General features: G+C 47.0%; 1 protein-coding gene across 1 annotated transcript in view; it reads left to right on the plus strand.

The window, feature by feature from the left end:
• The window catches only part of cep128 (centrosomal protein 128), a 102,422-nt gene that overhangs the window by 75,040 nt on the left and 2,761 nt on the right, over window positions 1-24,621 (plus strand). Inside the window, exons 21-25 of the mRNA XM_079526846.1 lie at window positions 29-224; window positions 15,343-15,392; window positions 17,315-17,338; window positions 20,778-20,855; window positions 23,448-23,561. Coding sequence (XP_079382972.1) covers window positions 29-224; window positions 15,343-15,392; window positions 17,315-17,338; window positions 20,778-20,855; window positions 23,448-23,561 — 462 coding nt within the window. The remainder of the gene's footprint in view (window positions 1-28; window positions 225-15,342; window positions 15,393-17,314; window positions 17,339-20,777; window positions 20,856-23,447; window positions 23,562-24,621) is intronic.

Below are 24,621 nucleotides of genomic sequence, written 5' to 3' on the forward strand. Positions count from 1 at the left end.
TTCTTCTCCCCCATATAAAAACCCCCAGACCAAGCTGCGTTGGCTGTGCGAGGAGGTGCGCGAGCGGGAGACGCGTGAGCGCCGGCTGAGGAAGCAGCAGCAGCAGCAGACCAGGGATCAGCTGAAGGCCCTGCGAGAGAGCCGAGACTCTGAGCAGAGTGTGCTGCTGCAGCGCCTAGACAGGCAGGAGAAGCTGCTCCACTCCCTCAGTGCAGACAAGAAAGGTACGTAGGTGACACGCACCAAAACTCATTTCTACATATTTTAAACACATTCTGTGCCAAAACGTTTTAATCCGTTTCTAGCAGCACAACCCTCCTGTGCCAGAACGTAATATTATGTTTTTATTCAAAAATTGAAAAACAAACTAGGTGTTTTTTTTATTATTATTTTTTTAGATTTTTTTTTATCCGACGTGCACGCGGCGTGCACACGGGCGCTCACACACTTAACACCCTACTTGATCGTACATATTACTACAGTGTGTCACAAGAGTAGCAGATCTGCAAGCTCAAAATATGGGGAAGGGATGCGTTTTGAGCTTGTAGATTTCTGTTACAGTTTTTGACATACTGTATGAGGTTTATCTGTAGAGAGCACTAGAGCTTTTGTCCTAAAACCGAAATAGACAACTTTATTAGGAATGAGCACACAAGAGAGTAGAGGGTGAACGCGAGAGATGGGAAAAGAAAAAGAGCGACTGTAACGGGGTGCATACTTAGTTTAGACTAGTCATTGGTTAGATAAGGTTGGTAAGGGGTGCGTTAAGACGACCTGATTAAGGTTGGTGAGGGGTGCGTTAAAACTACCCGATTAAAGTTGGTGAGGGGTGCGTTAAAACGACCGGATTAAGGTTGGTGAGGGGTGCGTTAAGACGACCGGATTAAAGTTGGTGAGGGGTGCGTTAAGACGACCGGATTAAGGTTGGTGAGGGGTGCGTTAAGACGACCGGATTAAGGTTGGTGAGGGGTGCGTTAAGGGTTGGGAGAGGGTTAAGGTTGGTGAGGGGTGCGTTAAGACGACCGGATTAAGGTTGGTGAGGGGGGTGCGTTAAGGGTTGGGAGAGGGTTAAGGTTAGGTTTAGTTGTGCTGCCCCGTGGGAGGTTAGGGTTAGGGTGAGGGTTTGAGATAGGTTGTAGGACTAATGACTGGTCTAACCAATGACCAATGTCTAAACTATGTACTGCACCTAACAGAGTCGGACAAAGACGGACATATGGTAGAATGAGAAGTTGACAGCTGCGATGAGGAGAGAAAGATGGATAGAAATGGAAAAGAGAATTAGGGGGAAGGGGGGGGGGGGGGATCCTAAAGAGGGAGTCGGACAGAGAGGTGATGCACATAAAGGGAGGTGAGGAAAGGAAGACCGAGGCCACAGAAGATAATAGGCAAAAGGAGGCGGGTGAGAAAACGTCAAAATGGGCAGACTGAGAGAACGAGCCACCTGTCATGCATTATGCATGCTTGCTGCGCAGGCAGAGTGTTGCATCATTCTCGTTGACAATATACCATGATGACACCGCCTCGACACCCCACATAACCGCTTATCACGCCGCTCGGTTGAACGCTTGATTCTGATTGGTCAATCACCGAATTCACACAGCCGTGTGTTATTCCTGAGTAATGATGGACGGGCGCAGTGACAGCTCTGCCGTCTAACCCATTTTGGGCGGGAACCCCTTCTGGTGTTAGCATTATGTTATGCTTTAGCTATTGAAAAATAGCAGATCTACAAGCTCATAGCGCGCCACCGAGTGGCGCGCTACGAGCTTGTAGGTCTGCTATTTTTGAAAAATCGAAGAACCACTGACATAGAAACATAGCTTTTTCAGAAAACTGTCAGGATGTAGAAGACATTTTTAGAATCTGATCTCAGGTCAGAATGGGCTAATCAAAGGCTCGGAGCGCTGGCGCTGCTGCTTGATGTTTATGCCGCATTCCAAACACGGCAGCCGTGTAAACAAACCCACAGTGTCATGTACAGCTAAACATTGCTCACAAGAATATTTTTTTTTTTTAATCGTGAAAATGTGCCTCAAATCTTTGAATATATATATATATATATATATATTGCTTCTGGGGAGATCCCTGGAACAACATATTTTCAGATGGGGGGGGGGGGGGGGGGGGGGCGGAGGCATGTTACATATCATTTGTGGGGTTCTTGACTTGAAATATTGAGCACCACTGATACAGAAACATAAGGTTTTTCAGAAAACTGTCAGGATTTTGAAGACATTTTTAAAATTTCGACGTCAGGCCAAAATGGGTTAAAGTGTGGCCCTGATCCAGAAAAGGTTGAGAATCCACACAGTGATTATACAAGACGGGAGTTTCTGTCAAATCTCTGCTCTGAAGGAAGTCAAGGGCTTCAAGTATTTGGGCTCATGGTCAAACTCAACGGAGCGAGATCTTAAAGTGAGGAAGGCACTTATTACATGGAGGGCCCTGAACGGCATGGCCAGTGTATGGAGCCAGAAAATCGCAGCCAGCGCAATGAGAGTAGCAGGCTACTGCCAAAGACACCAAGAGCTGCCAGCCAGCAAACTAATGCTGTGGGAACCAACACACGGGCACCGGGTCACGAGGGCGTCCCACATTAACATATGTGGATGTACTCAAGAAAGACACAGGAGAGCAAAGCACCAACGAACTGGCCAGACGTATGGATGGAGAACCGGGATGACTGGAAGCGACGATGGAGGACTCGTCTGAGGACGACCTAGAGAGAAATCTAGTTAACCCATTTTGGGGCGGGAACCCCTTTTGGTGTTAGCATTATGTTATGCTTTAGCTATTGAAAAATAGCAGATCTACAAGCTCATAGCGTGCCACCGAGTGGCGCGCTACGAGCTTGTAGGTCTGCTATTTTTTTTAAATCGAAGAACGACTGACATAGAAACATAGCTTTTTCAGAAAACTGTCAGGATGTAGAAGACATTTTTAGAATCTGATCTCAGGTCAAAATGGGTTAATGTACAGTAGGTGCGTCTTCTTAGCAGCAGGGTCCCCTTCCCACAGCTTTTTTTTGGTGTCAATTATCGTCACAGAAAGGACCACAGCCTGTAAACTCTTGCACACCTCTGTGGTGCGTTGGCTTAGTTATGTACAATATAGCGGCGGGGACATGCAGTAATTTCCTCCCCAAGCAAAGATGCTAAAGAATTTAACAGTTTATACTTTCTTTCTTTTTTTAGTGTACAGTTCCTCATGAAATCTGAATGACTGTCATTGATGTGGGGTTTACCATGTTCTTATCAGTTGAATTGCGTTTTCAAAACACTATATTGGCCCTTTGAATCTATCAGCAATTCTCTTTTGAAACTACTTGTCTATTCATCGCAGCAGTTAAGCTATTTTGACCTGAGATCAGATTCTAAAAATGTCTTCTACATCCTGACAGTTTTCTGAAAAAGCTATGTTTCTATGTCAGTTGTTCTTCGATTTTTCAAAAATAGCAGACCTACAAGCTCGTAGCGCGCCACTCGGTGGCGCGCTATGAGCTTGTAGATCTGCTATTTTTCAATAGCTAAAGCATAACATAATGCTAACACCAAAAGGGGTTCCCGCACAAAATGGGTTAAGCTATTCATGCCCAAGGTCTCTTGGAACTTTCTGTAATAATAGAATCACCTCGCAGCACCCACCGCGCGCCCAAGTGGAATTACTAGTACATCATATTTTCTTGCAGAACTAAAAGTATTGGATATTGGAAATAGAAATACCTCAAAAGTACTACTTAATAGGCAGCTGGACATGGACAGTAACTAAGAACATTTACTCTACTGCTGTACTTACAAAGTACAACTTTGAGGTGCTTTTTCCTTTATTTCCATTTCTCAATATACTTTGCAGATTTTTATTATAGATGCAAACCCTATATTCTATACCTCAGCCATTCAAAAAAAGCAGATTAACCCACGTGGAGCTTGTAGATCTGCTATTTTCAAAAAAAAATTGTTTCTAAAATAGCATGTTGTTCAAAAATAGCAGATCTTTTTTTTCCTTCACATTTTGAAATTGTCTTTATTGTGTATTGAGTACGTTTTACTTTTGGTACTTTAAGTACATTGTGACGCCAATAACCTTTGTACTTGTACTCGAGTAAAACAATGACTTTTACCTGTAACAGATTATTTCCACAATGTGGTATTGTTACTTTTACTTAACGCATTTTGTGCGGGAACCCCTTTTGGTGTTCGCATTATGTTATGCTTTAGCTATTGAAAAATAGCAGATCTACGAGCTTGTAGGTCTGCTATTTTTGAAAAATCGAAGAACGACTGACATAGCTATAGCTTTTTCAGAAAACTGTCAGGATGTAGAAGACATTTTTAGAATCTGATCTCAGGCCTAAATGGGTTAAGTAATAAATGTGAGTATGCGTCATACCACTGACAACAGAGCATGGGCAGGCTCTGGCCTGCCGTCTGTAAGGTAGGTTTAACCCGCTGGGCGGAAGGCAGGCTCTGGCCTGCCGTCTGTAAGGTAGGTTTAACCCGCTGGGCGGAAGGCGGACCCTGTGACTGTTGATCAATGTTCAATCTTCAAGTGCAAATTGGCTGTTTGTGCGGCTTTCTGAGTATTCCTGAGTTGCAACTTGCTCTCTGCTAGCTGAGGTCACGCACGCACGCACGCACGCACGCACGCACGCACGCACACACACACACACACACACACACACACACACACACACACACACACACCCTCTCTCTCTCTCTCTCTCTCTCTCTCTCTCTCTCTCACTGGGAGTGCACAGGAGGAGATGGAGTCATCCACCGGTGATTGAATATCGAACTCTGTTAATAGTTTGAGAGAGAGAGACGAATGGAGCAGCAGACAGTAATCTATTGGATGTTACAGGTTGGGGAGAAGCATTTAGAGATGGCTTTAGAGAGGACTCTCTCTGTCAGGTCTCAGGTTGGGGAGAGGCCTTTAGATGGCTTTAGAGAGGACACTCTCTCTGTCAGGTCTCAGGTTGGGGAGAGGCCTTTAGATGGCTTTAGAGAGGACACTCTCTCTGTCAGGTCTCAGGTTGGGGAGAAGCATTTAGATGGCTTTAGAGAGGACACTCTCTGTCAGGTCTCAGGTGTGAGGCTTCATCCTTCTAGGACAGTTAGATGGCTTTAGAGAGGACACTCTCTGTCAGGTCTCAGGTTGGGGAGAGGCATTTAGATGGCTTTAGAGAGGACACTCTCTCTGTCAGGTCTCAGGTTGGGGAGAGGCATTTAGATGGCTTTAGAGAGGACACACTCTCTGTCAGGTCTCAGGTTGGGAAGAGGCATTTAGATGGCTTTAGAGAGGACACACTCTCTGTGAGGTCTCAGGTTGGGGAGAGGCATTTAGATGGCTTTAGAGAGGACACTCTCTCTGTCAGGTCTCAGGTTGGGGAGAGGCATTTAGATGGCTTTAGAGAGGACACTCTCTCTGTCAGGTCTCAGGTTGGGGAGAGGCATTTAGATGGCTTTAGAGAGGACACTCTCTGTCAGGTCTCAGGTTGAGGAGAGGCATTTAGATGCATGGCTTTAGAGAGGACACTCTCTCTGTCAGGTCTCAGGTAGTTGGGGAGAAGCATTTAGATGGCTTTAGAGAGGACACTCTCTGTCAGGTCTCAGGTTGGGGAGAGGCATTTAGATGGCTTTAGAGAGGACACTCTCTGTCAGGTCTCAGGTTGGGGAGAGGCATTTAGATGGCTTTAGAGAGGACACTCTCTGTCAGGTCTCAGGTTGAGGAGAGGCATTTAGATGCATGGCTTTAGAGAGGACACTCTCTCTGTCAGGTCTCAGGTAGTTGGGGAAAAGCATTTAGATGGCTTTAGAGAGGACACTCTCTGTCAGGTCTCAGGTTGGGGAGAGGCATTTAGATGGCTTTAGAGAGGACTCTCTCTCTGTCAGGTCTCAGGTTGGGGAGAGGCATTTAGATGGCTTTAGAGAGGACACTCTGTCAGGTCTCAGGTTGGGAGAGGCATTTAGATGGCTTTAGAGAGGACACTCTCTGTCAGGTCTCAGGTTGGGGAGAGGCATTTAGATGGCTTTAGAGAGGACACTCTGTCAGGTCTCAGGTTGGGGAGAGGCATTTAGATGGCTTTAGAGAGGACACTCTCTCTGTCAGGTCTCAGGTTGGGGAGAGGCATTTAGATGGCTTTAGAGAGGACACTCTCTCTGTCAGGTCTCAGGTTGGGGAGAGGCATTTAGATGGCTTTAGAGAGGACTCTCTCTCTGTCAGGTCTCAGGTTGGGGAGAGGCCTTTAGATGGCTTTAGAGAGGACACTCTCTCTGTCAGGTCTCAGGTTGGGGAGAGGCCTTTAGATGGCTTTAGAGAGGACACTCTCTCTGTCAGGTCTCAGGTTGGGGAGAGGCCTTTAGATGGCTTTAGAGAGGACACTCTCTCTGTCAGGTCTCAGGTTGGGGAGAAGCATTTAGATGGCTTTAGAGAGGACACTCTCTGTCAGGTCTCAGGTGTGAGGCTTCATCCTTCTAGGACAGTTAGATGGCTTTAGAGAGGACACTCTCTGTCAGGTCTCAGGTTGGGGAGAGGCATTTAGATGGCTTTAGAGAGGACACTCTCTCTGTCAGGTCTCAGGTTGGGGAGAGGCATTTAGATGGCTTTAGAGAGGACACACTCTCTGTCAGGTCTCAGGTTGGGAAGAGGCATTTAGATGGCTTTAGAGAGGACACACTCTCTGTGAGGTCTCAGGTTGGGGAGAGGCATTTAGATGGCTTTAGAGAGGACACTCTCTCTGTCAGGTCTCAGGTTGGGGAGAGGCATTTAGATGGCTTTAGAGAGGACACTCTCTCTGTCAGGTCTCAGGTTGGGGAGAGGCATTTAGATGGCTTTAGAGAGGACACTCTCTGTCAGGTCTCAGGTTGAGGAGAGGCATTTAGATGCATGGCTTTAGAGAGGACACTCTCTCTGTCAGGTCTCAGGTAGTTGGGGAGAAGCATTTAGATGGCTTTAGAGAGGACACTCTCTGTCAGGTCTCAGGTTGGGGAGAGGCATTTAGATGGCTTTAGAGAGGACACTCTCTGTCAGGTCTCAGGTTGGGGAGAGGCATTTAGATGGCTTTAGAGAGGACACTCTCTGTCAGGTCTCAGGTTGAGGAGAGGCATTTAGATGCATGGCTTTAGAGAGGACACTCTCTCTGTCAGGTCTCAGGTAGTTGGGGAAAAGCATTTAGATGGCTTTAGAGAGGACACTCTCTGTCAGGTCTCAGGTTGGGGAGAGGCATTTAGATGGCTTTAGAGAGGACTCTCTCTCTGTCAGGTCTCAGGTTGGGGAGAGGCATTTAGATGGCTTTAGAGAGGACACTCTGTCAGGTCTCAGGTTGGGAGAGGCATTTAGATGGCTTTAGAGAGGACACTCTCTGTCAGGTCTCAGGTTGGGGAGAGGCATTTAGATGGCTTTAGAGAGGACACTCTGTCAGGTCTCAGGTTGGGGAGAGGCATTTAGATGGCTTTAGAGAGGACACTCTCTCTGTCAGGTCTCAGGTTGGGGAGAGGCATTTAGATGGCTTTAGAGAGGACACTCTCTCTGTCAGGTCTCAGGTTGGGGAGAGGCATTTAGATGGCTTTAGAGAGGACTCTCTCTCTGTCAGGTCTCAGGTTGGGGAGAGGCATTTAGATGGCTTTAGAGAGGACACTCTCTGTCAGGTCTCAGGTTGGGGAGAGGCATTTAGATGGCTTTAGAGAGGACACTCTCTCTGTCAGGTCTCAGGTTGGGGAGAGGCATTTAGATGGCTTTAGAGAGGACACTCTCTGTCAGGTCTCAGGTTGGGGAGAGGCATTTAGATGGCTTTAGAGAGGACACTTTCTCTGTCAGGTCTCAGGTTGGGGAGAGGCATTTAGATGGCTTTAGAGAGGACACTCTCTCTGTCAGGTCTCAGGTTGGGGAGAAGCATTTAGAGAGGCTTTAGAGAGGACACTCTCTGTCAGGTCTCAGGTTGGGGAGAGGCATTTAGATGGCTTTAGAGAGGACACTCTGTCAGGTCTCAGGTAGGAGAGAGGCCTTTAGATGGCTTTAGAGAGGACACTCTCTCTTGTCAGGTCTCAGGTTGGGGAGAGACATTTAGATGGCTTTAGAGAGGACACTCTCTGTCAGGTCTCAGGTTGGGAAGAGACATTTAGATGGCTTTAGAGAGGACACTCTCTCTGTCAGGTCTCAGGTTGGGGAGAGGCATTTAGATGGCTTTAGAGAGGACACTCTCTGTCAGGTCTCAGAGGCATTTAGATGGCTTTAGAGAGGACACTCTCTCTTGTCAGGTCTCAGGTTGGGGAGAGGCATTTAGATGGCTTTAGAGAGGACTCTCTCTCTGTCAGGTCTCAGGTTGGGGAGAGGCCTTTAGATGGCTTTAGAGAGGACTCTCTCTCTGTCAGGTCTCAGGTTGGGGAGAGGCATTTAGATGGCTTTAGAGAGGACACTCTCTGTCAGGTCTCAGGTTGGGGAGAGGCATTTAGATGGCTTTAGAGAGGACTCTCTCTGTCAGGTCTCAGAGGCATTTAGATGGCTTTAGAGAGGACACTCTCTCTTGTCAGGTCTCAGGTTGGGGAGAGGCATTTAGATGGCTTTAGAGAGGACTCTCTCTCTGTCAGGTCTCAGGTTGGGGAGAGGCCTTTAGATGGCTTTAGAGAGGACTCTCTCTCTGTCAGGTCTCAGGTTGGGGAGAGGCATTTAGATGGCTTTAGAGAGGACACTCTCTCTGTCAGGTCTCAGGTTGGGGAGAGGCCTTTAGATGGCTTTAGAGAGGACTCTCTCTCTGTCAGGTCTCAGGTTGGGGAGAGGCCTTTAGATGGCTTTAGAGAGGACTCTCTCTCTGTCAGGTCTCAGGTTGGGGAGAGGCCTTTAGATGGCTTTAGAGAGGACTCTCTCTCTGTCAGGTCTCAGGTTGGGGAGAGGCATTTAGATGGCTTTAGAGAGGACTCTCTCTCTGTCAGGTCTCAGGTTGGGAGAGGCCTTTAGATGGCTTTAGAGAGGACACTCTCTCTGTCAGGTCTCAGGTGTGAGGCTTCATCCTTCTAGGACAGTTAGATGGCTTTAGAGAGGACACTCTCTGTCAGGTCTCAGGTTGGGGAGAGGCATTTAGATGGCTTTAGAGAGGACTCTCTCTGTCAGGTCTCAGGTTGGGGAGAGGCATTTAGATGGCTTTAGAGAGGACACTCTCTCTGTCAGGTCTCAGGTTGGGGAGAGGCATTTAGATGGCTTTAGAGAGGACTCTCTCTGTCAGGTCTCAGGTTGGGGAGAGGCATTTAGATGGCTTTAGAGAGGACACTCTCTCTGTCAGGTCTCAGGTTGGGGAGAGGCATTTAGATGGCTTTAGAGAGGACACTCTCTGTCAGGTCTCAGGTTGGGGAGAGGCATTTAGATGGCTTTAGAGAGGACTCTCTCTCTGTCAGGTCTCAGGTTGGGGAGAGGCATTTAGATGGCTTTAGAGAGGACTCTCTCTCTGTCAGGTCTCAGGTTGGGGAGAGGCATTTAGATGGCTTTAGAGAGGACTCTCTCTCTGTCAGGTCTCAGGTCTTTAGAGAGGAACACACTCTCTGTCAGGTCTCAGGTCTCAGAGGCATTTAGATGGCTTCAGAGAGGACTCTCTGTCAGGTCTCAGGTCTCAGAGGCATTTAGATGGCTTCAGAGAGGACTCTCTGTCAGGTCTCAGGTCTCAGAGGCATTTAGATGGCTTCAGAGAGGACTCTCTGTCAGGTCTCAGGTCTCAGAGGCATTTAGATGGCTTCAGAGAGGACTCTCTGTCAGGTCTCAGGTCTCAGAGGCATTTAGATGGCTTCAGAGAGGACTCTCTGTCAGGTCTCAGGTCTCAGAGGCATTTAGATGGCTTCAGAGAGGACTCTCTGTCAGGTCTCAGGTCTCAGAGGCATTTAGATGGCTTCAGAGAGGACTCTCTGTCAGGTCTCAGAGGCATTTAGATGGCTTCAGAGAGGACTCTCTGTCAGGTCTCAGGTCTCAGAGGCATTTAGATGGCTTCAGAGAGGACTCTCTGTCAGGTCTCAGGTCTCAGAGGCATTTAGATGGCTTCAGAGAGGACTCTCTGTCAGGTCTCAGGTCTCAGAGGCATTTAGATGGCTTCAGAGAGGACTCTCTGTCAGGTCTCAGGTCTCAGAGGCATTTAGATGGCTTCAGAGAGGACTCTCTGTCAGGTCTCAGGTCTCAGAGGCATTTAGATGGCTTCAGAGAGGACTCTCTGTCAGGTCTCAGGTCTCAGAGGCATTTAGATGGCTTCAGAGAGGACTCTCTGTCAGGTCTCAGGTCTCAGAGGCATTTAGATGGCTTCAGAGAGGACTCTCTGTCAGGTCTCAGGTCTCAGAGGCATTTAGATGGCTTCAGAGAGGACTCTCTGTCAGGTCTCAGGTCTCAGAGGCATTTAGATGGCTTCAGAGAGGACTCTCTGTCAGGTCTCAGGTCTCAGGCATTTAGATGGCTTCAGAGAGGACTCTCTGTCAGGTCTCAGGTCTCAGAGGCATTTAGATGGCTTCAGAGAGGACTCTCTGTCAGGTCTCAGGTCTCAGGCATTTAGATGGCTTCAGAGAGGACTCTCTGTCAGGTCTCAGGTCTCAGAGGCATTTAGATGGCTTTAGAGAGGACACTCTCTCTTGTCAGGTCTCAGGTTGGGGAGAGGCATTTAGATGGCTTTAGAGAGGACTCTCTCTCTGTCAGGTCTCAGGTTGGGGAGAGGCCTTTAGATGGCTTTAGAGAGGACTCTCTCTCTGTCAGGTCTCAGGTTGGGGAGAGGCATTTAGATGGCTTTAGAGAGGACACTCTCTGTCAGGTCTCAGGTTGGGGAGAGGCATTTAGATGGCTTTAGAGAGGACTCTCTCTGTCAGGTCTCAGAGGCATTTAGATGGCTTTAGAGAGGACACTCTCTCTTGTCAGGTCTCAGGTTGGGGAGAGGCATTTAGATGGCTTTAGAGAGGACTCTCTCTCTGTCAGGTCTCAGGTTGGGGAGAGGCCTTTAGATGGCTTTAGAGAGGACTCTCTCTCTGTCAGGTCTCAGGTTGGGGAGAGGCATTTAGATGGCTTTAGAGAGGACACTCTCTCTGTCAGGTCTCAGGTTGGGGAGAGGCCTTTAGATGGCTTTAGAGAGGACTCTCTCTCTGTCAGGTCTCAGGTTGGGGAGAGGCCTTTAGATGGCTTTAGAGAGGACTCTCTCTCTGTCAGGTCTCAGGTTGGGGAGAGGCCTTTAGATGGCTTTAGAGAGGACTCTCTCTCTGTCAGGTCTCAGGTTGGGGAGAGGCATTTAGATGGCTTTAGAGAGGACTCTCTCTCTGTCAGGTCTCAGGTTGGGAGAGGCCTTTAGATGGCTTTAGAGAGGACACTCTCTCTGTCAGGTCTCAGGTGTGAGGCTTCATCCTTCTAGGACAGTTAGATGGCTTTAGAGAGGACACTCTCTGTCAGGTCTCAGGTTGGGGAGAGGCATTTAGATGGCTTTAGAGAGGACTCTCTCTGTCAGGTCTCAGGTTGGGGAGAGGCATTTAGATGGCTTTAGAGAGGACACTCTCTCTGTCAGGTCTCAGGTTGGGGAGAGGCATTTAGATGGCTTTAGAGAGGACTCTCTCTGTCAGGTCTCAGGTTGGGGAGAGGCATTTAGATGGCTTTAGAGAGGACACTCTCTCTGTCAGGTCTCAGGTTGGGGAGAGGCATTTAGATGGCTTTAGAGAGGACACTCTCTGTCAGGTCTCAGGTTGGGGAGAGGCATTTAGATGGCTTTAGAGAGGACTCTCTCTCTGTCAGGTCTCAGGTTGGGGAGAGGCATTTAGATGGCTTTAGAGAGGACTCTCTCTCTGTCAGGTCTCAGGTTGGGGAGAGGCATTTAGATGGCTTTAGAGAGGACTCTCTCTCTGTCAGGTCTCAGGTCTTTAGAGAGGAACACACTCTCTGTCAGGTCTCAGGTCTCAGAGGCATTTAGATGGCTTCAGAGAGGACTCTCTGTCAGGTCTCAGGTCTCAGAGGCATTTAGATGGCTTCAGAGAGGACTCTCTGTCAGGTCTCAGGTCTCAGAGGCATTTAGATGGCTTCAGAGAGGACTCTCTGTCAGGTCTCAGGTCTCAGAGGCATTTAGATGGCTTCAGAGAGGACTCTCTGTCAGGTCTCAGGTCTCAGAGGCATTTAGATGGCTTCAGAGAGGACTCTCTGTCAGGTCTCAGGTCTCAGAGGCATTTAGATGGCTTCAGAGAGGACTCTCTGTCAGGTCTCAGGTCTCAGAGGCATTTAGATGGCTTCAGAGAGGACTCTCTGTCAGGTCTCAGAGGCATTTAGATGGCTTCAGAGAGGACTCTCTGTCAGGTCTCAGGTCTCAGAGGCATTTAGATGGCTTCAGAGAGGACTCTCTGTCAGGTCTCAGGTCTCAGAGGCATTTAGATGGCTTCAGAGAGGACTCTCTGTCAGGTCTCAGGTCTCAGAGGCATTTAGATGGCTTCAGAGAGGACTCTCTGTCAGGTCTCAGGTCTCAGAGGCATTTAGATGGCTTCAGAGAGGACTCTCTGTCAGGTCTCATGTCTCAGAGGCATTTAGATGGCTTCAGAGAGGACTCTCTGTCAGGTCTCAGGTCTCAGAGGCATTTAGATGGCTTCAGAGAGGACTCTCTGTCAGGTCTCAGGTCTCAGAGGCATTTAGATGGCTTCAGAGAGGACTCTCTGTCAGGTCTCAGGTCTCAGAGGCATTTAGATGGCTTCAGAGAGGACTCTCTGTCAGGTCTCAGGTCTCAGAGGCATTTAGATGGCTTCAGAGAGGACTCTCTGTCAGGTCTCAGGTCTCAGGCATTTAGATGGCTTCAGAGAGGACTCTCTGTCAGGTCTCAGGTCTCAGAGGCATTTAGATGGCTTCAGAGAGGACTCTCTGTCAGGTCTCAGGTCTCAGGCATTTAGATGGCTTCAGAGAGGACTCTCTGTCAGGTCTCAGGTCTCAGAGGCATTTAGATGGCTTCAGAGAGGACTCTCTGTCAGGTCTCAGGTCTCAGAGGCATTTAGATGGCTTCAGAGAGGACTCTCTGTCAGGTCTCAGATCTCAGAGGCATTTAGATGGCTTCAGAGAGGACTCTCTGTCAGGTCTCAGGTCTCAGAGGCATTTAGATGGCTTCAGAGAGGACTCTCTGTCAGGTCTCAGGTCTCAGAGGCATTTAGATGGCTTCAGAGAGGACTCTCTGTCAGGTCTCAGGTCTCAGAGGCATTTAGATGGCTTCAGAGAGGACTCTCTGTCAGGTCTCAGGTCTCAGAGGCATTTAGATGGCTTCAGAGAGGACTCTCTGTCAGGTCTCAGGTCTCAGAGGCATTTAGATGGCTTTAGAGAGGACACTCTCTGTCAGGTCTCAGGTGTGAGGCTTCATCCTTCTAGGACAGTTGTTTTCAACCTTTTTCATGTCAAGGCCCCATTATGTATTCGGCATTTGAGCCACGGACCACCATTCGATGAGATTTAGCCTCGCAGACATAAATTGTTATCGTTGGATAAGGTTTGTCCACAATTCCATATTGATGTTGATACCATAGGAGAGAGAACAGGCAAACTAATTGATCAAGATAACAATTATTTTACATTCTCTAATTGTATAGACTTCTAAAAAAAACTGGTACAGTCCTGCTAAAGCTGTCTGGAATGACTAAATCCCCATTCATCTCCTCTACCACATCCATCATGGCAGCTTCTGAAGCGCTGAAGTCCCGCCTGAAGTTAATACATCATGCAAACCACATGAGAATTTGAGTCTAGTGTAAAATGAAACCCGGAATTTTTTCCATCATTTAGCTGTGGACCACCTGGAACCCCCTCAAGGACCACTGGTTGAAAACCACTATTCTAGGGTGTTGTTTTCACCAGTGGGTGACCAACTACTTTGATGATCAACTCAACTGTCATTGCATCTCTTATCATTTTATTTTACCCATGGCACGGTTGGGCGGCCGTGTGCCCCCCCTTGCCTCTGGGCCCCCACGTGGCCGTGTGCCCTCCTCTGGGCCCCCACGCAGTTGCGTTGTCTGCTTCACGGTAGTTACGCCCCTGGTTCAAGGTTCAAGTTCAAGGTCTTTATTAATGTCCCAGAAGGGCAATTGGGTTTACAGAAAAAGTAGTGGTTTCAAACATACAAACAATACAATACGCATCTAGTGCAGGTATAGAATAAAAGATGAAAATAAGAAAGGCTACATTCAGAAAAGTGCTAAGATATAAAGTGCCGCATAAAGTGCTTGTTTCAGCATCGTCATCGTCATCGTTCTCACTAAAACAGGAAGAAGAAACAACATCCAACCAGTACATGACACGGTTGGATGGACGCTTTCATCTACGCATGAGTGCATCATCCCGGTACGCAAACCCACACAACTGTAATCCAATAACGGTTAATTGTAATCAGATGGTAGAAAATGGATCACGCTATAATGTGATGCGTATCTCGTTTAAAAGCAGCGTTGACAAGACATATGCTTCCGTTCTGATCAAACACTCTACCTTAGTGCTGCACAAAGGGCTCTCAGTATATTCTGAAACCAGATGGTACCACTTTAATTATTGTTTGTTTTTACTGTTTTTGTGTTGGACGCCAGGAAGTCTAATAATCACTTTGTGGAAGCTAATGGTATTGGTAATCCAAAGAAAGATCATTTTCTTTCTTCTTTAATAAAAGTAAATTAAGTATTCAAGTTGTCTCTCTTTTTCCCCTCTTTTCTTATCGGGTTCTCTTTATACTACTTTTAGGACGTATTTATGCAGAAATATTGAAAATTCTGCACAAATCCTCTTTGAGTGGCTGACCCAGGTAGTATCAGTGCTGTATCTGGGCATGTGACTTTACAACAGGGTGTGTGTGCAAGTGTATACTGGGGCGACTGTGGCTCAAGAGGTAGAGCAGGTCGTCCAATGATCCATGGGTCGGCGGTTAGAATCCCGGCTCCTCCTGTCTACATGTCGAAGTGTCCTTGGGCAAGGCACTGAACCCCAAATTGCTCCCGATGTGCTGGTTGGTACCTTGCATGGCTTCCGTCGCAATCGGTGTATGAATGTGTGTGTGAATGGGTGAATGTAATGCACAATCTATGTAAAGCGCCTTGGATAAAGGCGCTATATAAATGCACCATTTACCATTTACTCTGTATAAACACGTGTGTTGCTACCATATAGCAACACACCACGTGTGTTGCTACCAGACAGTGGCCGGACCTAATGCCTCCCTGCTTGGCACTCTCAGCATCAATGGGTTGGATTGGTGGTCAAATCGACTAATGATTCCTGAGCACGGCGCACGCTGCGGATCACCGCTCCAAGAGATGGGTCAAATGCGGAGAACAAATTTCACTGCGGTATAACGTGTGTGACTAACGTGTACGACTACTTCTCTCGTTCCAGAGTTGCTGGAGAGAAGTCGCAGAAAGGAGGAGGAAGTGAGGATCCTTCAGGTCAGTGTTTTTACTCTGCTCTCTCTCTCTCTCTCTCTCTCTCTCTCTCTCTCTCTCTCTCTCTCTCTCTCTCTCTCTCTCTCTATCCGTCCAAGGTGTCCATGATTCATATACTGTTGCTGCCGGGCAGAAATCTTGTATCTCCATATTTCAACTTTTTTGGAGTTTCCCTAAATTAACAGCCTTTTGTCTTTCAGTTTCGCACAAAATTAGCAAAGATAATTAATCTGCAAACTCACAAAACTTTGCATCTTTGCTTAGCTTGTAGATTGGCTATTTTATTTACTTCACTTTTGAAAGTGAATGTGGTTAATTATGTCTGTGTGAGTAAGCAGCATGGACTTTTATCGCCAACAACAGCAACAATGTAGAGTCCAGAGAGAACGATAATAACAACGGATCATTTGGAACGCAGGTTATCTTTTCCATTTCCTGAGAAGCAACAGCTCTGCACATGCAAGGTTTCCAACCCGACAGCAACGATGTGTATGCTTAAAGTCCAGTAGATGTGTTAGAAGCCAATATCCGCCTCTCTGCACACTCTCTGTCCTGCGTTGTAAGCTCTGTGCAGTAGACCTTGGCTCAGCTACCAATATAGTACAGCCTGAACATAATGTTTCTGCACACATTCTGTTCCCTCTGACCGCACTTGTTTAATTATGATTGGCTTTTGGGAGGCGTATATTTCAGTAATAGATTTTTAGATGTAGTACATTCTTGAAGATCGATGTGGGTGTTTTGTACAACTTTGGCGTATACAGTATATTCTGTGGACTGCTATACTTTTGCAGAAAACGGCAGATCTCCAACGAAGATATTTAATGTAGAACGAAAACAGAATAGTCGCTAGTATAGAGCCCTGAGGGATTCCAGTCAACCAAGTATAGGGTTTAAGTGCTTAAAACCCTGCAACAACCTTACCTAGTGTCCATCTGCACACACAGTGAAGTGGTGTGTGTGTGTGTGTGTGTGTGTGTGTGTGTGTGTGTGTGTGTGTGTGTGTGTGTGTGTGTGTGTGTGTGTGTGTGTGTGTGTGTGTGTGTGTGTGTGTGTGTGTGTGTGTGTGTGTGTGTGTGTGTGTGTGTGTGTGTGTGTGTCAGACATTGGCAGGTTTAAGACATTCTTTGTGTAAGTAAGTCCTCACAAGTATAGGAATACAAACGTGCGTATTTGTGTGTGCGTGCTGGCACCTGCCAGAACCGCTGTGCAATTAATCATCCTTCTCCGAGCCAGCCGAGTTTTTAATTGAGAACGATGAGGAGACAGAGGTGGGGAAACCAAGCGCTATGTGTAGGGAGAGAGAGGAGAGCAGTTCAGGATAAAAGGTAATCATCAACACACCTGGAGAGTGTGCACAACAGCAGGAAGAGTAGGGTGTGTGTGTGTGTGTGTGTGTGTGTGTGTGTGTGTGTGTGTGTGTGTGTGTGTGTGTGTGTGTGTGTGTGTGTGTGTGTGTGTGTGTGTGTGTGTGTGTGTGTGTGTGTGTGTGTGTGTGTGTGTGTGTGTGTGTGTGTGTGTGTGTGTGTGTGTGTGTGTGTGTGCGCACGGTAGATAAGAGGGTGCCACTTATGCATTTTAGGAATGGGAACATCAACGGAGTAGGAGCTACATGAAAGGAAAGGGTGGTGTGTGTGTGCGTCTCTGTCCTGCTGTGTCTTTCTAATAACAAGCTTGACGACGCCTGGTGCAGACTCTCTCCACAGCCCCTTCATTTCCTTCCCTTGTCAGCTATTTGTTGAAGTGCTATACCTCCCTCCCACACACACACACACACACACACGCCGCTCACCACTGAGTAATCTCCTGATTCTCCTCACACTTAAAGTTGTCTCCCGCTCTATTATTCTTGCTGGTCTATGTAGGGCACTCTGACTTAGCCTGAGCCCGTAACATTAACTCTGTGACATTCTGTGTCTCGACAGGATCGCATACTGGATCTGGAAATGGTGAGGTTCAACTGCTTTTTTAATCACAGTTAATAACCCCAGGATTAGACAAAATGTTAAGTACATTCTGGAGAAAGGTTCTGGGAGGGCCCCACGGTTTATTAATTTCAAACTAATGTTGACTTTTTGGCACGACCGCTCCCGTCTTCGTGTGCTGTAGCTTCGTTACTCGTGCCGGTTCAGTGTGGCGCATGTTTGTTCAGCAACCCATGTTGGCTTTCTGGAGGAGGGAGGCGGCATGGGGCTATTGGCTCCCAAATGATTGCTTTAGCCCATTAAAACCGGGTAAGCATATACACTTACAGCAAAAAGAAATCCCAGAAAACTCTTAGGATTTAGAACAGTGGTTCTCAAAAATAGCAGATATACAAGCTCATAGCACGTCACTTCGTGCCGCTCTGCGAGCTTCTACATCTGCTATTTTTTTAATATTGTTTGAAAAGTATTGTGCTTTTCTTTTACACAAATCTTCTCTTCTGGGGGTCCCTGGCACAAAACACTTTCAGATGGGAGGTCCGCGATATATAATTGTCCTGAGCAGTGGCTCAGGGGTAGAGTGGCCAGTAGAGCGAACTGGGAACCGTGAGGTTCCCAGTTCGATCCCGGGCTCCCCCATAGTTAGTGTCGAAGTGTCCTTGAGCAAGACGCTGAACACCTAATTTCTCCCGATGTGCTGGTTGGTGCCTTGCATGGTTTCCTCCGCCATCGGTGTATGGATTTGAATGGGTGAATGTAATGCACAATCTATGTAAAGCGCTTTGGATAAAAGCGCTATGTAAAAAATGCACCATTTTACAATTTGCCATTCTGAGAACTACTGATTTTAGAGGTGCATTTGTAGATGCGTCAGGGCTAAACGGGTTAGTCAAGGCTCAGAGGAGCGTTTAATCATCATATATCTCCCTGAACTGAAAAAGCCACCGCTGACCAGGCACTATCCCATGTTTACCGTCGGTCCGATATTGACTTCCACCGCAACTCACAATGTAAAGGCCCGTTGCGTTGCCTGGCGTGTTCTTAATTAGCTGTTAGATGTCATGCCATTAAGAGAAGAGACAGCACGCCGTTAATTAAGACTATTGAAGGCGCATATTGACCCTGAGCACTATTTACAGTCATTCACGCACCAAAAAAAAGGAGCTGTCCAGCATATCTTTTGTCAGTCCATCACGTTTACGTGGCACACTCTCAGCCTTGTCTTGTCTTAACCCATTTTGGGCGGGAACCCCTGTTGGTGTTTTAAACATTATGTTATAATTTAGCTATTTAAAAATAGCAGATCTACAAGCTCATAGCGCGCCACTCGGTGGCACGCTATGAGCTTGTAGGTCTGCTATTTTTGAAAAATCATGAAAATGTGGCACAAATCTTTGAATGTATATTATTTCAGAGCGAACGTTTTTAACTCAAATCTTTGCTACTGGAGGTCCCTCCCTGGAACAACATATTTTCAGATGGGGGGTCCGCGGCCAAATACAGATCATTTTGGGGGGTCCTTGACATGAAAAAGGTTGAGCACCACTGACATATAGAAACATAGGTTTTTCAGAAAACTGGATTTGGACATTTGTAGGTCTAAATGGGTTAATTAGCTTGTTGTGGTGGAGAGAGGGTCAGGACCACCGTTAATTCAAATGGTTTCTGCTTACCCTCCTCTTCCTGTCCTATACCAGGCTTCATCCATCAGGGTTTTATTCATGCATGTCAGACATCCATCATCGGAGCGATCAGCTGGCCTAATGCCTCCATTTGTCTGGTTTTTTGCGGCTGTTTGTTTTTATGTTGGGAAAAAGTGTGAAAGGGAAAAAGAGAGTCAGACTGGACTGGAGAGGAGAGGTGTAGGACGTGTTCTCCAAGCAGGGGTCCTTGGGAGGGGGACTGGACTGGAGAGGAGAGGACTGTAGGACGTGTTCTCCAAGCAGGGGTCCTTGGGAGGGGGACTGGACTGGAGAGGAGAGGTGTAGGACGTGTTCTCCAAGCAGGGGTCCTTGGGAGGGGGACTGGACTGGAGAGGAGAGGTGTAGGACGTGTTCTCCAAGCAGGGGTCCTTGGGAGGGGGACTGGACTGGAGAGGAGAGGTGTAGGACGTGTTCTCCAAGCAGGGGTCCTTGGGAGGGGGACTGGACTGGAGAGGAGAGGACTGTAGGACGTGTTCTCCAAGCAGGGGTCCTTGGGAGGGGGACTGGACTGGAGAGGAGAGGACTGTAGGACGTGTTCTCCAAGCAGGGGTCCTTGGGAGGGGGACTGGACTGGAGAGGAGAGGACTGTAGGACGTGTTCTCCAAGCAGGGGTCCTTGGGAGGGGGACTGGACTGGAGAGGAGAGGTGTAGGACGTGTTCTCCAAGCAGGGGTCCTTGGGAGGGGGACTGGACTGGAGAGGAGAGGTGTAGGACGTGTTCTCCAAGCAGGGGTCCTTGGGAGGGGGACTGGACTGGAGAGGAGAGGTGTAGGACGTGTTCTCCAAGCAGGGGTCCTTGGGAGGGGGACTGGACTGGAGAGGAGAGGACTGTAGGACGTGTTCTCCAAGCAGGGGTCCTTGGGAGGGGGACTGGACTGGAGAGGAGAGGTGTAGGACGTGTTCTCCAAGCAGGGGTCCTTGGGAGGGGGACTGGACTGGAGAGGAGAGGTGTAGGACGTGTTCTCCAAGCAGGGGTCCTTGGGAGGGGGACTGGACTGGAGAGGAGAGGTGTAGGACGTGTTCTCCAAGCAGGGGTCCTTGGGAGGGTGGGTACCTGGGGTTCATTTGATATAGCTCTGTTTAACCCATTGAGATCAGATTCTAAAAATGTCTTCTACATCCTGACAGTTTTCTGAAAAAGCTATGTTTCTAAGTCAGTCGTTCAAAAATATCAGACCTACAAGCTATGAGCTTGTAGATCTGCTATTTTTCAATAGCTAAAGCATAACATAATGCTAACACCATAAGGGGTTCCCGCCCAAAATGGGTTAACACAATGCTGTACCCCCTCCAATTGTACATCATTTCCCTATTTTTCTTCTTAAATTGTTTTTATTACTATGTTTTGACACTTGCTTTGGCAATGTAAACGTACGTTTTCTCATGCCAAAAAAAGCTCCTTTAGATTTAATTGAATTGGGTCCCCAGCAAAATTAGTTAATATAGCGTCACAATCATTTTAATTTTGTTTGGCTATTCATTTGTGCAAATCTTTCAAATTATATATATATATATTTTTAAGTGAACATTTGAAACTAATATCTTTGCATATGTATGCATGTTTTTTCAGATGGGAAGTACATGTCAATTCAGGGATCCTTGACATGAAAACGTTTGAGAATCACTGGTGTAGAAACTTAAGCCCCTATAACAAAACCTTATGGTCTTCTGCATGCGTGTGTGTGTGTCTTCGTGTGTGTGTGTGCGCGTGCGTGTGTATGTAACTATGTATGTGTGTGTGCTTTCATGTGTGTCCCCCAGAGCACCAGATTAGCCCTGGACCACCTGGAGTCGGTTCCAGAGAAACTGTGTCTGCTGGAGGATTTTAAGGACCTGGAGGTGAGCTTCCACCTCCTCATAGACTCAACCTTTTGATATTTTACAGCCACCGTTGTGCCCCCGTGTGAGACCCGCAGCAAGCTACGGTATATCTCCTTCTTTGAGAATGTCAGTAAACAAATTACAAAAGTAGTACGCTGCATAATCTCCCTGTGACATTTGGCGGAATGCTTGCGTCCAAAGTGAACACATTACCATGAGTTCACTTTAATGCCTGATTTATACAGTATGCGGCCTCGCACGGTTGCACGCGAAAACTATAAGCTCACAACACGATGCAATGTGTAAATCAGGTTTAACCCATTTTAGGCGGGAACCCCTTTTGGTGTTTTAAGCATTATGTTGTAATTTAGCTGTTGGAAAAATAGCAGATCTACAAGCTCATAGCGCGGCACCGAGTGCCGCGCTACGAGCTTGTAGGTCTGCTATTTTTGAAAAATCGTGAAAATGTGGCCCAAATGTTTGAATATATTATTCTTTCAGAGCGAACATTTTTAACTCAAATCTTTGCTTCTGGGGGGTCCCTGGAACTACATATTTTCAGATGGGTGTCGGTGGCCAAATACATATATTTCTCGGGGTCCTTGACGTGAAAATGTTTGAGAACAATTTTTTTAGAAAACTGTCAGGATTTAGAAGACATTTGTAGAATCGTCCTCAGGTCTGAATGGGTTAATACCTTGGGTGCATAGATTTTTTTTGTGCATATTGTACAGTAATCTCGCTGGAAATGTGCTGCATGCAGGAACACTCAGAGGGCCATTTCTTTTGACTGTGAAAGGATTGGAATATCATAAATCTAAAATCGTTAAAGTAAGTATATCTGTAATGTTAGGATTGATAATGAGAAGAGTCAAGAAACACTACATTAAATCTAATCCAAGTGAAAAGGTTTGAATTTAATATCCACTGAATAGATCACTGTCACTGAGCTGTGACAGTTCTTCCCACAGACATTTTTATTCTGATATATTTGATTATGTACTTGTACTGTCTTCTGATTATAGAGCTAATTGTGTTATCTTTCCTTTTGCAGATCTGCTCTGTTTGTTTTATTCAAATCATAGCTAATCCGCAGTTCTCGACATTTTGATTCAGATCACGTCCTCCACACCAATACGTTTCTATTTGGAAATGGTGATTAAATCGTGCATTATTCTTTGATAACAGCACTGCTCGTCGTGGATTTCCCTTACTTAAAATTCTGTTTGTGTTTTGTAATTTTTATCAAAGAACATAATAATTAGAATGAAACATGCACATATAGGAAACGTACTGCGTACCTTGACGGGGTTCCAAAAGGACCCTTAACGGGTCTGTAGCTCTGAGAGTGTACGGCCCTCATTTATCAACACAGCGTACGCCCAAAAATGGGTGTAAAAAATGATGCATTCATTCATCAATCACTCCATAAACGTTGATTATGACTGCCTTGCAGTCGGGGATCACAGCAGTCGGGGATCATCTACCCTACATGACTTCTTTAACGTGCACTAATGGGTAAAATGAATATACGGTAGTCTGTAGCCTACAAATGTATTCCATTCATGGCGATGTAACTGTGATGTGTGTGTGATTCATGTAGCCTACTCCTACTTGACAAAGTTGACAAAGGTTGTAATTGTAGCCTCACGGAATAATCCTACCGGCGTTTCTTTCCAGTGTGCCAAAATGCACACTTGCATAGGTAAGGTGCGTGCGCGGACATGACAGGCAAGCGAGATGAGAGGGGAACCTCTTTTCTTATTGGATTTCAACATGGGTGTGTTATTTCAATGACGGTCGGTTTCAACCATGACATTTATCAAAGATGCGACCAGGATTTTGCGTTCATGATTTGAGGCTATTGTTCAAAATGGGGCAATCTTGCAAACTGTGAAAGCCAATTATAGCCAATTAGGATGGAATATGAAATATCAGACAGATCCGACTTGAGCACATGACCATAGAGATACTGTGTAACGATTTGTGAGATTTTTGGACAGAATCTGGAGGAGTAATATCAAAAAATGTGTTTTACAAAAGTCGGCCTCCTGGTGGCGCTATAAAAGGCAGATGCGGAAAATGCAGGTCAACGGTTTGTCCTTGGCCTCTAGGGAGTGTGCATGCAACGTTTCACGCAGATCGGTGCAGTTTTAGGTAAAAAATGTGAAAAGCTGCCTCATGGTGGCGCTATAACAGGCCGTTCTGGAAAATGCGGGGCAGAGGTTCATCGTTGGCATCCAGGGAGTGTGTGTGCAAAGTTTGGCATCGACCAGGTTAACGGTGCCGGAGATTAGCTGGTAACAGACGGACGGAAGGACGGACGGACACACACACACGGACGGACACACACGCACACGGACGGAGTGCAAAACATACTCTCTCCCCATGCCTTCGGCCTGGTGGAGACAACAATGGACCTTGTTATGAAACAGGATAAACTACTGGTGTCTTGCTGTCTTTGTCTTCCCATCTTCCCAGCTCGTTTAGTAAATTAAATACCTTTTTCGGGTGCATTGCAAATCTCCAGATGAGGGACGATTGTGTATTTCAAACCCCGTGGGTCACGTCTATGTTGTGGTCTCTCTCCTCTGCTCTGTGTGTCACCAGGAGTCCCAGCGACAGAGGGAGCTGGTGCAGCAGCGCTACGGCAAATACAAAGAGATAGTCTGCGACCTGCAGCATCAGCTGGACGAGTCCAAACGCAAGATGCATGAGTACAGAGTATGCCACATTTAATGACATAACACATGCACGCACACACACACGCATGCACGCACGCGCACACACACACGCACACGCACAATAGCAAAATACTCTCCCCTCAGAAAATGTACATGTATCTTTTACACAGCATAAGGAGAGCCAGTCCCCCTGAACAAACAGCCCCACACCTTTTCTATTTCAGCCTCCTAATTGCAGTGCTTTGTTCAAACAGCAGCTTTGGTTATAGATAGCCTCATTCTTGAGAGAGTGGCTTATGTTTGGAGTCTGGCCTGCCCTCACCGATGTGCCACATGTCTGGTGCGACGGCGCAGCCATTTGCAACTTGTATGAATATATGAATACGTTTAATGCATGGAGCCGGTAATGCATGAGCTAACCCAGGGAGACGCACTGTGTCAAACCTGGCTGACACACTGGCACAAACACGGAGACCCCGAGTCTCTGTCGTGTCGTTTTAATCGCCACATTCATCTCGTCGTGCCCCTTCGAATCTCGAGCCTTCGCCAAGGGGCCCATGGAGACATCGCTGTTGACAGCAGATTGCCGTCAGCTGTCTAAAATCACCCCCGCTGAACAGCAGCACTATACACTTTAGTTTTCAGATGGTCATAATCTACCAGATTGCTCTGTTGGTTTTGCCAAATGGCTCCCGTGGCGAGCGATAAGCAGTGATGGCATTAGCGTAATGGCTCCCGCCCACACAGCGTTTGTTTAACCCATTTTGGGCGGGAACCCCTTTTGGTGTTTTAAACATTGTTATAATTTAGCTATTGAAAAATAGCAGATCTACAAGCTCATAGCGCGCCACCGAGTGGCGCGCTATGAACTTGTAGGTCTGCTATTTTTGAAAAATCGTGAAAATATTTATTTCAGGAAACTGGAGGATTTAGAAGATTTTTTATTTTATTTTGAAGTCAGGCCTAAATGGATTAAGGAAAACGGATGGACGGAATGTCTTTATGAGGCCTCTCGTCTTGATCACTTTTCTGCAACACTAATGGCCGTATACCCGGCCAGCAGAGACGGTCCTGAACACTAACAGTTTGCACTCGTCTCA

Source organism: Electrona antarctica (genome assembly GCF_951216825.1).
Source record: "Electrona antarctica genome assembly, chromosome: 17".
Taxonomy (NCBI): Eukaryota; Metazoa; Chordata; class Actinopteri; order Myctophiformes; family Myctophidae; genus Electrona; species Electrona antarctica.